Source organism: Peromyscus maniculatus, chromosome 4, assembly GCF_049852395.1.
Source record: "Peromyscus maniculatus bairdii isolate BWxNUB_F1_BW_parent chromosome 4, HU_Pman_BW_mat_3.1, whole genome shotgun sequence".
NCBI classification, from domain to species: Eukaryota; Metazoa; Chordata; class Mammalia; order Rodentia; family Cricetidae; genus Peromyscus; species Peromyscus maniculatus.
The window spans coordinates 96,297,600-96,318,902 of record NC_134855.1 but is presented as its reverse complement, the minus strand read 5'-3'; the positions used below and the strand labels follow the sequence as shown (position 1 = coordinate 96,318,902).

At 54.0% G+C, this 21,303-nt stretch overlaps 1 protein-coding gene across 9 annotated transcripts in view; it reads right to left on the bottom strand.

The window, feature by feature from the left end:
• The window catches only part of Pak6 (p21 (RAC1) activated kinase 6), a 34,579-nt gene that overhangs the window by 3,880 nt on the left and 9,396 nt on the right, over positions 1 to 21,303 (bottom strand). For 6 of the 9 annotated variants that reach the window (XR_013050665.1, XR_013050664.1, XM_076570347.1 and 3 more), the window contains 5 exons: positions 16,444 to 16,551; positions 5,817 to 6,025; positions 4,302 to 4,982; positions 543 to 1,043; positions 225 to 358 (listed from right to left, as the gene is read on the bottom strand). Coding sequence is in view for 6 of the 9 variants with exons in the window: in XM_076570347.1 (XP_076426462.1) it covers positions 225 to 358; positions 543 to 1,043; positions 4,302 to 4,982; positions 5,817 to 6,020 (1,520 nt within the window). In the remaining 3 variants the exon portion in view is untranslated. Of the gene's footprint in view, positions 1 to 224; positions 359 to 542; positions 1,044 to 4,301; positions 4,983 to 5,816; positions 6,026 to 16,443; positions 16,567 to 16,980; positions 17,062 to 21,303 lie in introns of those variants that run through there. The other 3 variants (XR_013050666.1, XM_076570345.1, XM_076570349.1) reach the window with 2 other exon arrangements.

Below are 21,303 nucleotides of genomic sequence, written 5' to 3'. Positions count from 1 at the left end.
TGGCTGGGCCGAGGAGAGAGGAGACCCAGGCAAAGGGGCCTACAATTCCCAAGCAGCCGATTTAAGCAGGCTGTAACCATTTTTCTAAGACCACCGAGTCACAGTTACCCCCAAATAGGCAGGGAGTCTAAGGTGACTAGCCTTATGGGCCAGAGGCAGCTGATCCCCACGCCAAGGCAGTGGCGGGGTGGTCCTCCCTCAGCTCAGCCCTCTCGGCTGCCCACCTGACTTGGGAGATGATGTCCGTGAGGGCCCCGCCCTGCAGGAACTCCATCAGCACCCACAGCTCCTCGCCCACCAAGTAACTCTTGTACATTTCCACCACGTTGAGGTGCTGGTAGTCACGCATGATCACCACCTGAGGGTAGAGAGAGGCCTGAGTGCCTGGCACAGTATCCCATGGCCAGGCCCCGCCCCCCGCCCCTCGGCCCCGCCCCCGCCCCGCCCCGCCCCCCGCCGTCCTGCCACGTCGCCCCCAGGCGCCCGGCTTCACTGCACACTCACTGCCCCCGCTGACGCTGACGTTCCCACCTGGCTCCCACCTCATTAAAGAGCAGCTCCCTGCGCTGTTGCTTTCTGAGGTCCATCATCTTGACCGCCACCTGGCGACCCGAATGCTTCTCCCGGGCCAGACACACAATGCCCGTGGAGCCCTCCCCAATCTTCACATAGCTGTCCAGCAGCATCCGGGGGTCGCCCTGGTCCACCACCATCCTGAGCGCAGCCTTGAACTGCTCATGGGTCACAATGCCCGTGTCCTCGCCAGCCAGGGCCCCCTTGGCCACTGTGGGGTCCTGGGGCAGGTAGAGATTGCTGGTGCTGATCTGAGCGTGCCGAGTGCGGGGGGAGCCGACTGGAGAAGACCGGCCTGGAAGCGGGCCAGCGGCTGGGCCTGTGCGGAGGAGGGACTTCTGGGGGCTGCTGGTGTCCGAGGTGGTCAGAGGGCTGAAAGTCCCCATGGGCTGGTCCGAGGGCAAGGACTGGGCCTTGGCGACCAGGTTTGAGGAGGAGTCTTTTTGCGGTGGTCGGAAAGCAGAGCTGAGCTGCGAAGACAAGGAAAGACACAGTCACCAGTGTGGCCAGGGAATATTCCACGCAAGCTTCCCACAGGCAGGGTTGGCCACCGTGGCCTGGACACTAGCAGGAGCACCCAGGGCTTCCGGTTAAATGGACGAAATCAAAACTGAAGCTGAGTCTAACCAGACCCCCAAGCTCCCAGGCGACAGGCCCAAGAGCATCTCTTTACATCCACTCTACTGCTCCAGAGAAGACAAAGACAGGGGGTCCTGGGGTGGCCTCTAGCTGGGTATTTCTTCCTGGGCCACTGACGGGCAGGCCTGAGGCCATTGTGAGACTCCTGATGTGAGTGGAAGAGGCCCTGAGCAAGGAAGGGGTGGTGGGTAGCTGTGACCGGCTCCCAGAACCAAGACAGGGAGGAGGCCCTGGCTGGGGTGTGGCAGCCCTGGCTGGGGTGTGGCAGCCCTGGCTGGGGTGTGGCAGGCCTGGCTGGGGTGTGGCAGCCCTGGCTGGGGTCTGGCAGGCCTGGCTGGGGTCTGGCAGGCCTGGCTGGGGTCTGGCAGGCCTGGCTGGGGTCTGGCAGGCCTGGCTGGGGTGTGGCAGCCCTGGCTGGGGTGTGGCAGCCCTGGCTGGGGTGTGGCAGCCCTGGCTGGGGTCTGGTAGGCCTGCTTGTGCACAGAACAGGGAGGCTGTGTATCTAGGGGGTTAAACCCACCAAGAGGCTCTTGGCTAAGGGACCCTTGGAGAAGGAATCCCGGAGCTAGTCTCACAGCCTCGGTGGGTGGGTGGGTGGGGAGGCAGAGGAGGTGCAGCCCATCCCGAAAGCCAGGGAAACCCTCTCTCCCTTCTGAGCTCAAGCCTCCCAGCTAGCACGCAGTGAAAGGAGCCCTCCCCTCCCCAGCCCCTCCAGGATCTCGTGTTTTTAAACATGTGGAAGGGGACTGGCTAGGGGCTACCCAGAGGGCTGCCTAGGGTGTCCCTAAGTCCATCACAGAGGCAGACAGATGTCTTAACACTCACTGGCTTTGCGCATGGCCTCAGCACTGACTGAACTCACTCAAATCTGGGTCCTGCCAAAGGCTTTCTAGCTCTAGATTCCCACTCTCAGGCTTTGGGGATCCACTCCCCAGCATGGGCCCTAGCCTGGCAGGGAATCTAGCAAGCACACGGTGATGGCTGAAGAGCCCCAGTGAGAGAACATTTATCCGGAAAGTCTGCCGAGATACCTCGGAGGAAACTACTCCCCTGAAATTGGAACCCTGCTGTCTCTGGGCCTATGACAACCACAAACTGCTTCCGCTGTGGGAGTGCCCTGGCACACACAGTGGCCCACAGGGGTTCTCAGGAGTGAGTGGGGAGGGCCAGTGTGATGACTGGCAGTTCAAGCAGATGATGTCAGTGCCCAGCTCAGTGTTAGGACCTCTTCCCTCCAGACCCCTGCAGCCCACCCAAGCAGACATGGGGGATCAGGTGACCCTAGCCTCCCTGGTGCTATGTCCTGCCCTGCTGCACCTTAATTCAGTGGAGGATGTCTCCCAGGTCACAGCCTCCCTTCCAGAGACCCCCTAAGCTCACAGACACACGAGGGGCACGGATGTATGAAGCCACGAAGCTTCCTCAGTGCCTCAGCTGGCAGTGACTTTGTAAGTTCAGGTCACCCTCCAGTAAGTTCAGGTCACCACAGCAGAGGATCCGGCTTGCTCTCAAAGCCCGCCCTCTTCACTGTCGGCAGCCGTCTCTTAGGCCTGGCTTAAAATCCTCATGCTCAACCTGTCTTTCAAGAGTTAGATGATAACTATCCACCATGATTGCAAAGCTCCATGTACACAAGATCCAGGAGCCCAGAAGGCCCGAGGCAGGATGCCGGCTCTGAGTGAGTGCGTGTCATGCTTGCCCCTCTGCCTCACTGGAGCTCCTAGTGAGAGCTCAGGTAGGCCATCACCCGCTGGATGGTCACTGCAGACAGGAGGTGCAGGCCAGGTGGAAACATGCTAATCTGCCTGCCAAGGAATGCCACCACCAAGACACCCTCCCCTCTTTCCCCTGTCCTGCTAATCCAAGTTCTGGGGCAAAGTCAGTCCCATGGATCCGCATAGTACACACTCTCGGCCAAGTTGTGCCCCTCCAGGGACACTGAAAAACTAAGGAGGGGCAGAACAGCACACACCACTTTGGAAGTGGGAGCTGGAGCCTGATTCACCACTTTGGAAGTGGGAGCTGGAGCCTGATTCACCACTGTGTAAGTGGGAACCGGAACCTGATTCACCACTGTGGAAGTGGGAGCCGGAGCCTGATTCACCACTGTGGAAGTGGGAACCGGAGTCGGATTCACCACTGTGGAAGTGGGAACCGGAACCTGATTCACCACTGTGGAAGTGGGATCTGGAGTTGGATTCACCACTATGGAAGCGGGAACTTGAGCCTGATTCACCACTGTGGAAGTGGGAACCGGAGCCTGATTCACCACTGTGGAAGTGGGATCTGGAGTTGGATTCACCACTATGGAAGCGGGAACTTGAGCCTGATTCACCACTGTGGAAGTGGGATCTGGAGTTGGATTCACCACTATGGAAGCGGGAACTTGAGCCTGATTCACCACTGTGGAAGTGGGAACCGGAGCCTGATTCACCACTGTGGAAGTGGGAACCGGAGCCTGATTCACCACTGTGGAAGCGGGAACTGGAGCTGGCTTCTTCTTTGACCCTTTGGTCTTTCTGTAAGACACTGGAGAAGAAAGAGCTATGGGGGGAACAGGGGGGGTGAAAGGGGCGGTCGCTGTAGGCAGCTCTATCCAGAATCCCCCTGCAGTCCTCAGGGAAGCAGGGGGCTCCACGGTGCTCCCAAAACAGGGAGGCAGAGAGACCCTGCCCTCCCCAGGCCAGGGTGCACACATCCCTGCTGTGGTCTTGAGGTTCTGGCCCGAGCTTTTGGCTAAAAATGCTTTTCAAGAAGGATCCTCCCAGTGGACTGCCGGGCCTCAGAGGATAGGAATGTCAGTCACAGGTTTCCGCTCCACCTGAAATGACTGGGCGTGCAGCCTGGACTCACACATGCTAAGCCTTTGGAAGACACGGACTCGGATGGTGAAGTCAGGCTACAGTAGTTAGCCGAGGCCACGCTGGTTAGATGGCCATTTTGATTTCTCACGTTCTTCTCCTGACCCAGTATTGGGGAGGGCCAGGCAGGCTTGGCATCTCTGGTACTTAGTGCCCTGTAGCAGTCTGCTAGGCATGCTTCCTTGTCCTCCTTGGAGTGACCCCAGGAGGAAGACCCAGAGGACGTACCTTGTTCTGTGGCAGAGGGACCGGCTTGCTGCTGCTTGCAGAGCCGGCGGTGGCGGCGGCGGCGGCGGCGGCGGGGGTGGACAGGAACATGCTTCGGAAGAGCCGGTGCTTGAGGCCGCTCTCCTGGTTCTTAGGGCTGGGGCTGCCTTCTCCACCAGGCCTGCCGACGCCGGCTGAGCCCACCAGGCAGGACTGTGGCCGGGCCTCCTCCGAGGCGCTGTGCTTGGCAGCCTTCACTCCACGCCTCCCTGTGGCCACAGGGGGTGAGGTGCCAGGTGGGGAGCTCTGCAGGCAGGCCCCCAGCTGCAGGCAGCGCTGCGAGCCCCCCTGGAACTCCGCAGGGCCCAGGGACTGGGCCTTGGCAGCCAGCCCATTGGGCAGGGCCTGTGGGCTCTGTGGCTCCGGCCATGGCATCTGCCTGTGGCCTGCTGGTGTGCCCCCATTGCAGCTGAGGTAGAGGCCGTGGGGATCAGTGCGCTCCGACGGAGGACTTTGGAGGTACATATCTGGGTCGGCAGCCCACTGCTCATCGCCCAGCAGGCCCAGGGACTGTGCCCGCCGCCGGCTGGTGGGGCTGCGTCCACGCAGGGTATTGGAGCTGATGGCTGACAACTTCTGGATGTCGTTGAGCAGCCCTGAGATGTAGCCCTCCGTGGGCACTGAGCTGCCGCGTACCACCGTCTGCGGAAGACACAAGAGTGTGGGGAGGCAGCCCCTTCATGGCAGAGGGTAGCTCAGAGCCTCCCCGAGGGCCTTGGGGAGGAATACCTGGTACCCACACACCTCCGTTATCACCCCACCCATCCATTAGGTTTCCAGACATTTGTTCACAGTGGGTGAGGCCCATGCTGTGCAGCCTATAAGGATGCAGGGAGAAAGCCCTTGTCAGCAGGACAGACGGGTAGGTAGCTACGGGTCGGGCCAGGAGGAAAAGTGGGTGGCCAGGCGAGTCTAGGAAGCTGGAGAACTCAGGAGAGGCACTTCAGGCTCGAGCTCTTGCCATGGTCTCCAGAGAGATGTCTGAGAACACCGGTTCTGGGGCCTCCCCCACCCCCCACATCCCACCTTACGACTGGGCTCCTGATCCCAACTCCTACCCAACTCTTAAATCTCCCATGTGACCTCTGGTCTGGGACAGCTGCAACTCCTCTGGGGTCACAGGTCTAAATGGTGGATGAGACATTCTTAAAGGTTGTTGTTGTTAACTGAAATTCGAATTAATTAGTTTTGGTGGGCTTGAGGGTGTTTTTTCAAGACAGGGCCTCACCCTGTAGCTCAGGCTGACCTCCAACTCATTGCCACACGACTGCCTCAGTCTGTCAAGTGCTGGGCTTATTTATAATCAAAAGCCTCCACACCTGGCTTAAAATTCTCCCCAGGTAGAAAAGCTGACTAGCAGAGGACAGAGATGGCAGACTTGATTCTGATACCCAAGTGGCCCCTCCAGGTGCCTCTGGGGTTTCTCTTCCTGTGGAGTGGGAGAGGCCGAACACGGCTATAAGCCTGTCCCCTTACCTTCATGGGCTGCAACTGCACCCTCGTGATTCGAGAAGGATCCACCACGGGCTTGGGCCGCCTCAAGGTGTCCAGGATGTTCTGCCATTGTGGGGGGAGGCCCACGAACTTGCCTTCCTTGGGGTCAAAGGAGGTGTGGACACGGTGCTGGAAGTTCTGTGGGGCAGATATCTCGGGGCGTTTCTTCTTTTTCTTGCGGAACATGGTGCCTGTAAGAGGAGGGTCAGTTGAGCTGGTCCCAGGGACCCTGGGATGGCTCAGTGGGCGCTGGGTATAGGCTCAAGCCTGTGTCTCTCCCTCAGCGTAACTTCTCTGTCCCTGGAGAGCCCCCCACTGTCTTCCAGACGTCCTCAGGGAAATGGCTGGCTCCCAGCAGAACAGTTTTAGAAAACGACAGAAGTACCGCAAATACAAAATTAAATAAATAAATACATAAATAAATAAATAAGCCAACACAGACTACAAGCAAGGAAAAGAGGTGTCTGCCTTCTTGTTTGTGCCGAGTCGCCTGCCAAGGAGTGTTTTTTAAAACCCAAAGCCCATTACAAACATCAATCCATGTCAAAGAATGACAAAAAGAAGGGCAGATGGGTAGGAGGCGGGCAGACTTATTCTGTGAAGCAAGTGTGACCTTGACTCTCAGCCAACTAAGAATACAAGAAAAGGAGAATCTCAACCAGTCTCACTGAAGAGCATAAACGTGAGCTGGGCACAGTGTTACATGGTTGTAATCCCGGCTCTTGGGAAGCTATGGCAGGGGGATTGCTGTGAGTTTGAGGCTAGCTTGGACTATAAAATAAGACCTTGTTTAAACTGCCCCCTCCCCGACTCCGTAAATGTGAAAAAACTAGCAAACTGAAGCAAATGATATGTTAAACATTTTGTCACATTCAACTCGTGTTTGTTGCTGCCTGAAGAACAGGAAGCCTGTTAAAGCGACATACATTAACAAGGAGCCAACCAGTCAGTCTGCAGTACTGTTGCCCAGGCTGAGAGGGTATCATACCACTTGGCCACTCCAGAAGGGCCCTCCTCATGAACATGCACTTTGCCCTAATTCTGGGAAGGGTGGAGCCAAAAGGTCAGCCTTGGGTAGGGCTAGGGTAGCTACCTTACAGGTCAAGTTCTCCAGAAAAGACAGAGTCCCACTTACCCATTTCCTGTGGATTTTAATCCTATTCTGGGACACTGCACAAAATGTCTCTTGTGGTCTAGCCTGCAACCCACACCTTGCTGATCTTGCATGAGGCTTTACTGAGCTCTGGCAATGGGAATGACGTGGGCTTGGAAAGGATAATATGACTAGACCTGAGAGGGGGAAACTGGGAACCTGGAGGGCAGAGGGGTTTCCAAAGGTGTCTAGTCAGTCCTAGAGAGTCCCAGGCCGGCATCAGTATATTGATGAACGACACTTGAGTCTTTGAATATGAAGTAGCTCAAAACATTTCAGAAAGGAAATGAATCAGTGTGCCTCTGTCTCTGTGTTTCCGAGAGGGGTATCCCTCTGCCTCCGTCTCTGCAGTAGCTAGGACTGCAAATACACTGTCTTACACAGCCTCTCCTGTTTCTCCACATGAATGCCTGGATCCCTCCTCCAGCTGAAGAGTTGGCATGCAGGGTCATTGCGGTGGTCTCTGACTGCTCTTGCTCCAGAAACAGAATTTCCCCCACCACTTTGGTAGGTTCTGGAGAGGATGTCCACGCAATAGGTACCACTGGAAAAGGTGGCAGGACCACCATTTCCTCAGCAGGAACTCGCCATGTGTAAGACAGTGGAGTCCATGGCATACCTTTAGAAGATCAGTCCCTCTAACCCTCCTTAAGGGCAGAGTCAGTGTCCAGGACTCTTACAGACCGAGGACTGAAATGCAGCGTTGAGTTGCAGTTATAGAGAAACTCTTCCCTAAATAGGAGTGACTTGGAACAAGTTACCCAAGCAACTTGAGCCTCTGTGTTCCTATCTGTCCAGCGGTGTGTCTGTGAAGATGGCTCACAAGGCTAGGGAGTGCAGAGTAACAGACTCCCAGAGATGCTGGCCATCTGTCTAGCTGTGTTCTCTCTCCCCTCGTCCCTGAGCTTGGGGTCTTCAGACACCGGTACTTGGGTAGATTTGGGTCTGGGAGTGATGTCAAACTCCTTTCCTCTCTCATTTACTTCTCAAGGAGTCATGACTAAAGCTCTGGGTTCTGGGACCCAGACACTGTACCTCACGTCTCCACAGTGCAGCCGCTTTGGACTGCTTTGGCCCCTGCCTCTTGTTTCGGCCAGCAAGCCAATCCCCACAGCCCCTCAGCAGACCCTCTCTCCTGGACTCTTCAGGCTAGTTTTATGTAAACGTGACACAAGCTAGAGCCATCTGAAAGGAGGGATCCTCGACTGAGACAATGATCTCCATAAGATCTGGCCGTAGGGCATTTTCTTAATCAGTGATTGATGGGGGAGGGCCCAGCCCATGGTGGGTGGCGCCATCCCTGGGCTGGTGGTCCTGGGTTCTATAAGAAAGCAGCCTGGGCAAGCCATGAGGAGCACCTCTCCATGGCCTCTGCATCAGCGCCTGCCTCCAGGTTCCAGATGTTTGAGTTCTTGTCCTGACTTCCCTCAGTGACAGACCGTTACCCGGAAGTGGAAGCTATTGAATAAACCCTTTCCTCCCCAACTTGCTTTTGGTCATGGTGTTTGACCACAACAATACAACCTCTAACTAAGACACAGACCCACTTGCTTCCTCCATGGCTGTGAAGTTTTCTAGAGGTGAAAATACCATCCAGAGCCACAAAGGAACTGGCTGAGGCCTTCCTCCAAGAACTCTGATTTCTGCAACTCCCCCATGCCAACCAATAGATCAGCTCTTGGCTCTCGAATAGGATTCATCGGGAGGGAAGGTGGCGGTGTTCACCCTACCAGCCATTCCCTGACAAGATCTCTCTAGATCAGCGGAGAGACACGAGGAGAAAGACCAGCACCCAAGGGATGGTGGAGGCTGGAGGCTGGCAGAAGCAGTCAATGGACCTTTGGGTAGGAAATAGAGATTCAGATCAGCTAATCATTTAAACAATGAGAAACCTGGGACTTAAAGGAAGGCCACTAAGACTCCTCCGAAACGTGGTCAGGCCAGCTGTGCTTGGGACAGGGTGTTTGTGAAAGTAGAAAGACCAGAAGAGTCTGCAACAACCAAATCAATTTAGAAAGTCCTCAACTCAAGGTCAACATAAATAAAAGTTCATTGAATTTCAATATAAAATGAAACAGAGCTGGGCGTAGCAGCTCACACCTATAATCCCAGATTAGACCAGAGGATCAGGAATTCAAGGCTAGCATGCACTACATAGTGAGTTTGAGGCCAGCCTGGGCTAGATAGCCTGTCTTGAGGAGGAGGAGAAGGAGGAGAAGGAGGAGGAGGAGGAGGAGGAGGTGGTGGTGGAGGAGGAGGAGGAGGAGGAGGTGGTGGTTCTGGAGAGATGACTCAATGGTTAAAAGTGATTACTGAGCTGGGTAATGGTGGCGCACGCCTTTAATCCCAGCACTCGGGAGGCAGAGGCAGTCGGATCTCTGTGGATCTCTGTGAGTTCAAGGCCAGCTTGGTCTATAGAGTGAATTCCAGGACAGCCAGGGCTGCACAAAGAAACCCTGTCTTGAAAAACAAAACAAAAATTGCTGCTCTTGCAGAGGACCTGGACCTGGGTTTGGTTCCCAGCACCCACATGGCAGCCCACAGCCACCTGGAGCTCTAGTTCCAGGGGATCTGACACCCTCGTTTGACCTCTGCAGCCTCCTGCATGTACGTGGTGCACTTACATCTGTGCAGCACACATACACATGCAAAATAGGTTAAAGATACGTTTTTTAAGAGAAAGGAAATGACACTATTTATCATTTCACATTAAAAATAGCAAGCATCCAGGGATAAATCTTTTTCTCATTGAAAGCCATAAAACATTAGAGATATTAAAGACTGTTCATATTTTGAAGATTTCACACTGTGAAGATGTCAGTTACTCCCAGATCAACCTACAGACTTATTTCAGGCTCAGCATATTTCTTGTGGCAGAAACTGACACACTGATTCTAAAATGTGCAGGAAACAGAGAACCAGGAATAGCCTCAGCAGCCTGAGAGAACAAAGTTGGAGGACTATACTAAATATATATTGGGATTTATCATAAAGCTACAGTAATTAATATGCCGTAGAAACAGCACAAGGGTTGACAAACAGAGCAAGGCACAGACAGAAGCAGGAATCCAGAAATAGAGCCACTCAGATGAGGTCACTTGATTTATGGCAAAGGTGACATTGCAATATGGTGGGAATGGATGATCTTTTCAATAAATATAGCTGGAGCAATTAAATATCCATGTGGAGAAAAAAATGAACCTGAAGAAATGAGCTCATAGCATACTCTCAAATTAATTAGATACAGATCATAGCCTACATGAGAAAGGTAAAATCATAACGCTGGTGGTAGGTGCTGGGGTGGAGGGTACAGTCTGGCTGTCCCCTCCCCAGTCTCATGTGATGACTATATTGGGCCCCAGTTCGATGGCTTCTGGAATTGCTGACATGCTGGGGCCAAACCTGTCTGCATTCATGGATCCCAGAAGCAAGCTAAACCATCAAGGTTTTCTTGGTTGAAACAGGAGGAATAAGGGGTCAACTTAAAAATTCACCTCTGCCACTTGGCAGTGTAGAAGGAAAAAAAAAATACCAAAAGAATTGCTGAGTTTAACTGGTGGGACTGCGGGGATTTTCTCCTATGCCACCTGTCCATTCGTCTTGGAAAAACAACCTGGATTTTTAGACAGAGTTTTAGGATGTAGCCCAGGCTGGCCTCCTACTGGTCCTCCTGCTTCAGACTCCCAAGTGCTGGAATTATAGGAGTGGATCAGAATATTTTATCTATTTTATAATGGTTTATTTTATTTTTATGTATGTGCATGTGTGGGACTTGTGTGTAGGTACATGCATGTGACTGCAGGTAGCCTCAGAGGCCAGAAGAAGGAGGTGGATCTCCTGGAAGTCAAGGCGTATCCAGTTGTGTGCCATCTGATCCGGGTACCAGGCACCAAACTGCAAGAGCAGTCCATGCTCTTAACCACTGAGCTATCTCTCCAGCCCCCTAAATAGTTTTAAACCTCAGAGGGATCCATGATAGCAGTGTTGCACAGTCTCCATGAACCACTTGGGACACCAACGTCCTCTGCGAAGAATGGCTGCTGAGACTTGCCATTTCTAGGGCCTCCTTCCCACATATTTCCAAGAGCCTTGAGAGAGCAGTTGCTGCATTTACCACAGGCCGCGGTGTTCAATACAATCAGGCCACGCTCCACCTTTAACTGTCTTTAACTGTCTGTCACCCCACCTCTGCATCCTCCTCCGTTCATCTAAAGAGGAGCAAGGGAGGAGTCTCCTCACAGGCCACACTTTCTTCTGCCCAGCCTGAGGAAGGCTGTAGCCTCAGACCTGACGTAGAAACAGACAGGCATGAGGTGGCCTCTCCAGTTCTGCCAGGCACTAGCTTTAACCCAGGACAGGGAGGCTGGCTGAGGATCAGACCTCAGGCTAGGAACGCACTATGGTGTTTATGGAGTACTTTCAATACTATCTTCCAGCTCTCTGACCCATGACCGGATCAGAGCGGGGTGCCCAGTGCTAGGAGGGATGACTCCAGCCAAAACCAGTTAGAGAAGGAAGCTCCCCTGGCAGGGAGCCTGGCAGACAGGAGTATGGCAGTCCCTGGCAGAGGCTTTATGGATGAAGTGCTGCCCTACCCAGTAAACTCAGGAGGAGGGGAGCTGCTGTGAGCCACAGGCCTGGGGTCACAGGCAGAGACTGTAGTGGCTTTGGAGACTCAGAATCAGAAAAGGCAGGAGCTGTTTGTGAGTACCTGTTAGGTCCCTTCTGAGGGCTGCAGCTCTTCAAGGAAGGAATCATCATTATTCACCATCTAGATGAGGCTCAAGAGGAGCAGATCACAGAGACAGGAAATGACTATGTATGTGTGTGGGGTGGGAATGGGGACTAAACCCAGATCAGATTCCATGGGCCTGCTCTGTCTCTGTGTCCACCTACTCACTGTGAGCAGTCTGTCTGTGTGTCCACCTACGCACTGTGAGTAGTCTGTCCGTCCGTGTGTCCACCTATGCTGTGAGCAGTCTGTCCGTCCATGTGTCCACCCATGCTGTGAGCAGTCTGTCCGTCCGTGTGTCCACCTACGCACTGTGAGCAGTCTGTCCGTCCGTGTGTCCTCTACGCACTGTGAGCAGTGCTCTGCTAATGATCTCCTTCTTGGAGGTCTTCACCAGCAGGGGCAGGGCCCTGCTAATAGCCTAGTGAAGACTCCTGGAAGTCTACAGTGAGAGGGACAGCGCCTTCTCCCTCCACCTGACCTGCTGCTGGCCTGAGTCAGCCCAGGTAAGCAGGGCCATCCTGACCTAGGCTGACCCTACCTAATATGGAACCAGTATGTCTCATACTCCGTAAGGAGTGGGCAAGATGTTTGAAAAAGGTTGCACTACGGGCTTTGATGACCAGGGTCTGGCACGTATGAGAAACAATCCCCTGGGGAAGGAGGAGGGTAACTGTAGATTTGGCTCCCAGGGCAGTGGGCAGGGTTACATGTTTGATGCCACCATTCCATAGGGACAAGGGAAAACAGGTCAAGTGTCCACTTGGAGGATGAGAGGGTTGCTCTGAAACTGCTGCCCCTGGAGGAGAAGACAGCCAGTCTGCCCTGCCGGCTCCTCACAGACCCAGGACGGAACTGTAGAGGCCCAAGACTGACACAACCCTTAGAGCAGGGCCCTTGGGGCGTACATCTGTTTCCTGGGCTCTGAGAGCCATGTTTGGACCCTGTCTTGAATCAATGTCAGTTGTTTGAACCTGTCGGCCCTGCTTCTCACCAGGAGCGAGTATCCAATGTGGCCACCCACCTTACCCTGCCACCCCTGGCTGTGGATGGCTTGTGGCTTCCAAACCTTGAATGCCTTTCAAGGGAAACATGCTTAGCTCGCTAAAGGGATTCAGAGAGTGGACCACAGGCCGAGAAAAAGTGAATGGCAAGGGGTGTGCTGCTCCTGGGGAGAAGACCGGATTCGACTCGATTAGGTTATTACACAAGTAAGTTCTGGGACACTGGAATGAGGCTGGTGGGGTCCCTGCCATTTCTGGGAATCTGGCTCACAGAACAGTGAAGGAGCCCTAGCTCAGGTGCCAGTGACATGGTGGGGAGTAATGTCCCAGCTCCCCCACAGAAAGGCTCAGGGCATGCTTGCTTATCAGCTCATGTCTGGGGCCTACAGCTCAGCAGGGACCTTGGGGCCTGTGGCCTTGACCTAATATTAGGTCTCAGCCTTTGTATCTGTTACGGATAAGAGAAGGAATTCATTTCCCTCGGCACGGCAAGGAGAGTCACAGTCCTTTCTCTGGGAGCTGTGGGGGCGATTTTCATAAGGCTCCCTCAGGGAGAGTCCAGTTGAAGTACCAGGCTGTGGGCTGAGTGTGTCCCGTACACGATCCCTACGCACAGGTCTGTGAGGAGCAGTGTTCACTCTCTTACGGAGGTGAGCAATGGCATGACCACAGAAACCAAATTGCCTGCCTAAGTACCACGGCAAGGAGAGAAAGGGTCTCTTCTAGACCCTGAGGCAAACTTGGCTTCACTCAGTCATCAGGACCCCATCCCAACGAAGTGGTGTTTCTCAAGATTTCTTGAGGAAGGGCCTACTTTAAAAATCGTACTACAAGACAGAGGCAGCTTTCCTGGGTTCTACAGAGCTTAGAAATATACTCATTATTGCCACGATTGGGCGAGATGTGGACCCTGTTTCCTACAGAGCTGGGCCCCAACACTCATATCTACAGCAGGCCTGTGTGGCCTCCTTGTACCTCACCTTAGGCCCATCACCCCACTCCTCTAGGAAGAACGGTGGGCCTCATCAGCCCCCAGATTGGAAGTTTCTGTGAACAGAAGATGGTCTCAAAAGTCTCATTGGCCAGGAAGATTTTTCTCAGCCTTTACTCTCTGGAGTTTGCCTAAATATCAAATTATATCATTTATTATGCATTGACCCCACACCTGGCTCTGCACACCATGGTAAACAAGACTTCATTTTTGGGAAAGGTAAGCTTGCTCCTTCCACTGAGATGCTGGTATGGGTTACCCTGCCCCAGGGGAAGTGATGTCCACTCCATGGGCCCTCTGACCTGTTCCTCTGCCTCTGTCCATCCCCATGGCACTCCCAAGAGGGGTCTGGCTGCACTCTGCTTAAACATGGTCAGCAATGAGGGCTTCTGTCTCCTCCCAAGGCCTGTCTGGTCCCCTCACTGTTCAGCCCCCACGAGGGAGGGTCCAGGCCTTCCAGTTCCTTCTCTTCACCCGCTCTGAGAGTCAGATGAAGTGGCGTCCCAGCGCCTTGTGCTGACTTCCCAAACCACACCCGAGGAAGAGTTTCGCCTGTTTTTTGCTGTTGCTCCCTTCAGGGTTGAGACCTTAGGCTCAAGCCATAACCCTCTGCTCTGTGGTCCGCTGGCTTTGAGAAGCTGCCTAGGGTCACGGTGCTGAGGTGCAGAAGGCCCCAGAAAACTGAGCAGGACACAGAGGTTCTATTACCCGACTTGTGTGAACCAGGGAGACGAGGTGGGTCTAAACCCTTATACCATTCCCACACCACAGACCTCAGAGAACCCCAGGGGAGAGATGAAAAGAACACCACGATGGAGCTCATTCAGTAGCTTATGCCAACACTCCCGAGTGAGAGGCTGAAGAGTAGGCCGACAGTCAATATTGACTTGGGCCTTGTCTGGGCCCAGTTCCAGCCCATTCTAACAGTGCTGTGGTTCAGCAGCTGCTCACACCAGCCCAGCCCTCTGACCTCTGTGTGCTGGACCTAGAATCCCAGTCTTTTCCCGTCCTGCTTCTGGCGCACACGGGGCTGGCCTGGGCACGAGGCTCTAAGAAGGCTGAAGAATGCCGTTCCTTAAGAGCGCTACAGGCCAGGGCCCTTCTTGCTGTCAACTGACTTCGTGGAGAAGCCCTGGTCCTCAGGACCTTTCCAGAACTTCAGAGGCCCTCAACCACAAGATGGCTTTACGTTTCTATAGCCCTCAACGTTCCAGAGCTCTGTTTTGTTCACCTCCTTGCTTTTTATGCTCAAAACCACCGTGAGATGGGCCTTTTTTTTTTTTTTTAACTGTCCTGGAGCTCATTAAATTGAACTCACAGGGGTCTCCCTGCCTCAGCCCCTCAATATCTGGGATTAAAGTCATGTGCCACCATGTCCCACTACTAGGCCCATTTTAAAGATGGTGGGCATCAGGGAAGAGGAAGAAAGAGATGATGACACATGTATGATGCCTGCCATGTGCTGGATGCTGTCCCAGGCACTTTTGATCCTTGCAGCTAATGGATGGTACAGTTATTCCTACTCCATTTTACAGATGGGGAAACTGAGGCTTAGAGAAAACCTTCTCTCCTCGATGGCACGTGGAGATGTGGGATACTCAGTCTCTCTGAATTTAAGCTCCACCACAAGGAGTCCCCAGTCTGTCCTAACACACACCACTACTCTGATGTTCCTTCTGTTCCTGTCTGTGAAGCGGGTCTCCTTCCAGAAACGGTCCCTTCCTCCAGGCTAGAGATGGCGAGTCAGAGTCTCCCATTACTTCTTCCTTAGATGCTCTGCCTTGGTTTTACGCCTATCGCTTGTCTCTAACGCCCTCAAATAATAATCTCGCCAAGTGGACCACTCTGTTCTCAAAAGTCCCCAGCTCAAGATAGCTTAAACTCTTCTAGCCGGAGCCTGGTGACGTGGCCTCCTCGTTGGATGTAAACCATTCCACTTTCACATTTCAACTAACCTATGAGGGCGGCATTATCACCACCACTTTGCGCTGAACCCCACTTTACAGACGTTAAAATTTTTAGAGAGGAGGTAAAACAACTTGCCTAAGGAGTCAACAGCCAAGTGGAGGTCTGACCCCACCTCCATTTGGTTTCAAATGCAGTGTTCTCAGTCCTATATACATACAGCAGCGCCAAAAAAAAAAAAAAAAGCAGACATGGGCTGGGGACCCCTCCCCAGCTCCGCATAGAAAAACAAGTCAGAAGATCCTCAAAAGCACTAGAATATGGCAAAACACAGAGAATATAGCTCGCATCCCAGGAACTCTGTGCCTTAGCCCCTGATGATCCCAGGAGCCGACCCCACATCGAACGCTGCTCCCTGAGTGTGGGAAGAGCTGGAGTATGTTAGCCGAGTTTCCTGCACTGATCAGCACAAACTCGGGTTAGCTACCATCCTCCTGCTCTGGGGCCTCTCCCCTAAGCATGCGCTCTGAGAACCCGGCGGGCCGGCGGGACTCTGCCTTGTTCAGCAGGTTATCAAACCTAATGACATCAGAGGCTGGGCCAGAGACTGGGCGGTCCATTTGAAGCCCTGCTGGCCTGCCATGTGCTGGAAGAGGTTGCAAATGACTTACCGGGCACTCTCTACGGAATGAGAAATGGCACCTCCACCCCGCCACTGTCCAAAAGTGCCTAGAGAAGCCAGCTCCAGGAGGGCCTCCCGCCCTCCCCCGGTCCCTCCCAACCCACCTCCCGGGAAGGTCTGGAGCTGGAGGCCCCTCACTCACCTCCTGTGGCCTTCTCTCCTCTCCTTTTTCACTATTCTTCGTTCAGCTCTCTAGAGCACGAAGGGGAGGGAAGATCCCAGGACCTTCCAGAGCCGGTCCTCCGCCGGCCTAGGGAGAAGCACACTGTGATCAATGTAATGAAGTGTCCCTGCGGATTCTGCGACTGGCTGGAGTCCAGGACGTTGGGAACCGCACCCCTCCCGGAACGAACTCGGGTGCCTGCTGGGCTGCGGACCGTGGGGCTGGAGAGGGTGGGGGAGGGGAGGCGCAGCGCCGCTTCCGAGGTCGCCAGTGTCCCGTTCCCCCCTCCACACCCCCACGCTCGGTCCCGCGCGGCGCTCACGCCGAGGTGGGGCGCCGAGCTGCTATGCGGGCGCCCAAGGGCCTCTAGGTCCCGCGGCGGGCCAGTCCCAAACTTTGGGAACTGAGAGCCCCCCCGGGCAGGAGCAGGGGCGAGGCCAGCCTGTCCCCTAGGGAGTCCTGATCCCCGCTCGGGTCCCGGGATCCCCGGGCCGCCGCGGCGCCCGGGGCACCCACCTGCCAAGCGGGAAGCCGCGGAGAGCCCCGAGAGGCCGTGGGAGCCGGGCCCGCCCTCCGCGGGAGGGACCTCGGCGCGGGCACGGCAAGGAGGGGCCGCGGCACGTCGGTGCGGCGCCCGCCCGCTTCACCTGGCGCGGAGTTGGACTGCAGGGTGTGGCTTCAGGTGGGACGCCGCGAGCGCCGGAGCTCCGGGGAGATCGCTAGGGGCGCAGGGGCTCCGGGCTCGGCCTAAGGGGCGACTGCGTGCCCCCCACCCCCCACGCCCCACGCCTTCCCTCCAGCATCTCTGTCCCAGCCCTGCCGACCACAGCCCGCCTGCCGCGACCTCCCCGCGGCACCAAAGCCAGGACCTGGATTATCTACTGAGCGGCTGTTGAGCAATCAGCTCGTTAATTTGCTCGCAGATACCTGATTGGAGCCCCGGGCCCACTCTCCACAACCTGTGTCCACTTGCACATCTCTCAGAGCCCGATCCGGAGTCCTGCAACTGGGCACTTTAGCTTGCTTGCCAAGTCTGGACAAGTTCCCCCGCCCTGCGACTGTCCCGGGGTGGCCTCCTGGTGCAGGCAGGAGAGCAGGATAGAAAGGGATCCCGATTTCCTTGTCACCCTGGCTTAGTCCTGAGAACTTTCTGTGGTTTTAAGATTACAGAAAAGGGGCTCTGAGGGGAGAGACCGCTTCCAGCAGCATGCCACCCACAAACTGGACGGTGACGTCCCAGCAGGAGCCCTCCACCTGGTTTGAGGGAGGGGCAGTGGCCACCTCTCTGTCTCCTCCCCAACTAAGGAAAAGACCTTTGCTGTCCTCTACTTGGGCCCTCGCTGAGTGCTGAGAGGATTCTGGCTTAGAAATGTGTGTCATCTGGAACCCAAATGGCTGCTTCCTATGGCGGCTAGGTGACTGTGGTGTCAGTCACAGGTAGGGGACACAAGACCCGGGACAGTACAGGACTGCTTCTTTTGTCACCGTTGCTAGGTATCTCAAACTTTGGTTTTTAATGGACATCTTGTTTGCCACGTATTTTTGATCGCTGATTCCTTGGCTGTCTGGGTGCTGTTTCTAAATAAGTCATCTGCATCGTGGGCTTGCTTGCTTCTCTGGAGTTTCCTCCAGGGCTCCCAACAACCTGCATAAGGGCGAGCCATGGGAACTTGCCAGCCCCACGAAGCTCTGAGCCTGGTGTGGTGGCGCCTCGGACCTCTATACCCTCATTGTACTGGGGGAGGGTGGTATTGGAGCTTCAGCAGCTGATCACAGGTTCTCCCAGCCCCACACATATGTGCATTTCATGTCTGTTCACTCCTGCCTCCATCTCCCCTTTCTCCTCTCTGTCTTTCCTGAGTGGATTCTATTTCCTCTGGACATTATAAGCAAAGCCCTGATCTCCTGTGACCAGTTAGGAAGCTGCCTGAGTCCCTTGAAGTGACACCAATATGGCTTCCCCATAGATCAGTCGCCCTGGGCCTGGGTACTTGCCTGGTGTCGGTTATAGGAAGGAGGTTGGGCTGTGTGGAGGGTGGGAGGAGATTGGTCGCTGTGGATTTGAAATTCACTGCAAACCGAAGCTGGAATGGAGTGTAGCATTGACTCTAGAATCAACACCCTAAATTACTTTTTTACGGATCCACAAATGTACATGTGAATTACCGTCTTTTAATAAAAATACCTTTATATGTCAAAACCATGGCTCTACGCATTAATTTGAATTGCTGAACTACAATAAAATATGAATGTTAGAATATTACCGGAAATCAACTGGTACCTAATTTGATTTGAATCAAGGTTGACAAATCCCAGAATAGCTATTAGTCAAGTCTCATCCTTTCCTTAGAGGGAATAGGTTTAGGAAACACTGGGTCTCTCCTCCACCCTTGGAAGCTGAACTGGGGCCTGGGGCCTCAAGAAAGGCAGGGGCTCGCAAACAAGATGGACCAAGCAGGTAATGACTCCTCCGTTGATGAAGCTAACCAAATCAGCTTTCAGTAAGATTCGCTAGAGACGTGTCCATCCTCAGTACAGGACTACACTAGCGGACCTCTCAGGCTCATGAGCCACACACATCGAGTCCTGTTTCTATATTCCCGCTGCTTCTACACAAGGCTCAACTCAGCGGGTTGGATGATGCCCTGTTGGCTGGGATGACTGGGATATAAAGGGTAGATTGAAGGGTAGATTCCTGTTTGTGTCTCTCCCTCCTTGCTCCTCTCATCCATGCGCAGCTCAGCCCTGCCTCAGAGGAGAGCGCAGGACAACGGCGTGGAAAGTCCTAGCCACAGTCTGAAGGACAGTGTTCCCTCCATGTGCTCACACCTCACTCTGGGCCTGTTTCCTCCACTGTGGTGCCAAGGCTATGGGACACCAGGCAAACAGTCCCCTGAGGAGACTTGGTCTCTGGCACACGTCTGATGCCAAGGGAGTCATATGCTGCCATTCACACATCAGGCAGGAGCCTTGGAGAAAGCACAGATAAGACCTTGAGGAAAGGCTCTTGGAGTATTGGCCAGCCAGCCAGCACAGTCTTCAAGGGCCTCGGGGTGGCACATAGGGTGGGGTGAGCACTTCCCAATTCTCTCTCAGCCAGTGGCTGTCGGGCCTGTTGTAACATCTGACTGGTGCCGCCAGGGCTGAGAGCCCAGGTTAGGGCCAAAGAGGAAAGATATGGATCAACTTGTGGTTTAGAAATACAAACACATTATCCTTCCCTGCGCTTTTCTGCTCAGAACTTGAAAAGCTTCCTAGGAACCAGGAGCTTGCTAACAAGCTCCCTAGCTCTCTGTTCGTTTCCTATCTCTGGATGCCTCTGCTCCCCTAACAACAGTAGTAATCACACCTGCCAATTACTGAATGGCTCCTGTGGGCGGAGCCCTGAGGTAAGCTCTTAGCTTATGCTGCCTCACTCTATCTGCACAATAACCCTGATGGAAGCACCATACTATTCTTACTTTACAGGTGATGAAACTGAGGCACAGAGTAGCTAAGAAAGGACCCATAATTCCTGCTGTAAGCAAGCATATGTATGGATCCTTCCCACCCACGCACATGCCTACCCATTCATATGTTGAGATCTAATCCCCAATGTGAGAAAGTTATTAGGAGGCAAGGTCTTAGAGGTGATTAGCACCCCCTGAAGACCCCTTGTAACTACTCTGGTGGTTAACCCCAGGCAACACCCAGGAGGCAGAGGCAGGTGGATCTCTGTGAGTGTGAGGCCAGCCTGGTCTGCATAGCAAGTTCCAGGACAGCCAGGGCTACACAGGAAAACTCTGTCTCCAAAAACAAGCAAGCACTCACCACCAACAAAATAACTCTCCAGGTTAGCAGGGACATAGTCTAAAGAGAAACACTTGTGCCCCTCCCTTAGAGGCATCCAATCTATGAGATAGTGGACCACACAGAATGACGATTTTCTGCTTGAATTCCTTTCTAAGGGAAGGGTAAGCTGAAGCTCTGGAGCCAGCCAGAACTTGCCTCCCAGGAAGGGACTTCGTACACTTCTGACACCCTATCCACCCACCTCACAGGATGTTGCTGAGACGAAGATGGGCGACTAACGGCAGAACCACACCTTGGCAAGGACTATGGAGTCATACACTCCACAGTGCCCTCTATTTACAACTAAACCTGTTGGTACTCTTGAAGATGGACTTGGTGGGGGCCACTGAATCCTTCTCTTTGTTCCTCTTCCCAGTGTGGCCTTACTGAATAAATATTTTTGCTCCACTCCCAATCCCCATTACTTCTTTCTTTAATTGGCATTATCAGTGAGGTGACTGAGCCTAGCTTGTTGGGGCTGCCAGAGGACAGGTTTTTACTCTAAAAAACAAACAAACAAACAAGCAAACAAACAAACAAACAAAAACCGTAACATCTCATGAACGGAATTAATGCCCTACACAAGTGGCCTCAGAATGGGCCCCAGTCTCTAGCCACCAGATGTTATTATGAAAAGATAACCACTTATAAACCAGGAAATGGACCTTCCCTGAATACCAAGTTTTCCAGCATCCTAACCTTGGACGTCTGAGCTCGCAGAACCGTGAGAAATGGCACTGCGTATAAGGCGCATGGTCAGTGGTATCCTGCACATCAGCCAGTGGCCTAAGCCAGTTCCTGAGTGGAGAAGCCACGCCACATCACATGACTCTAAGTTTGTTCTCCTAACCTGATACTCAGAAGTCCCTGAGGCCAAGGACAGTCTGAACAGTCGGCAGTCCGGTGCATGGGATATCTCCACCCAAAATCTGAGTAGGACATGAGAACTACCATATGTGCAGGGTAAAGGTGGTCCCGGAGTCCCCTGTTAGGACCAAGTACTAGGTC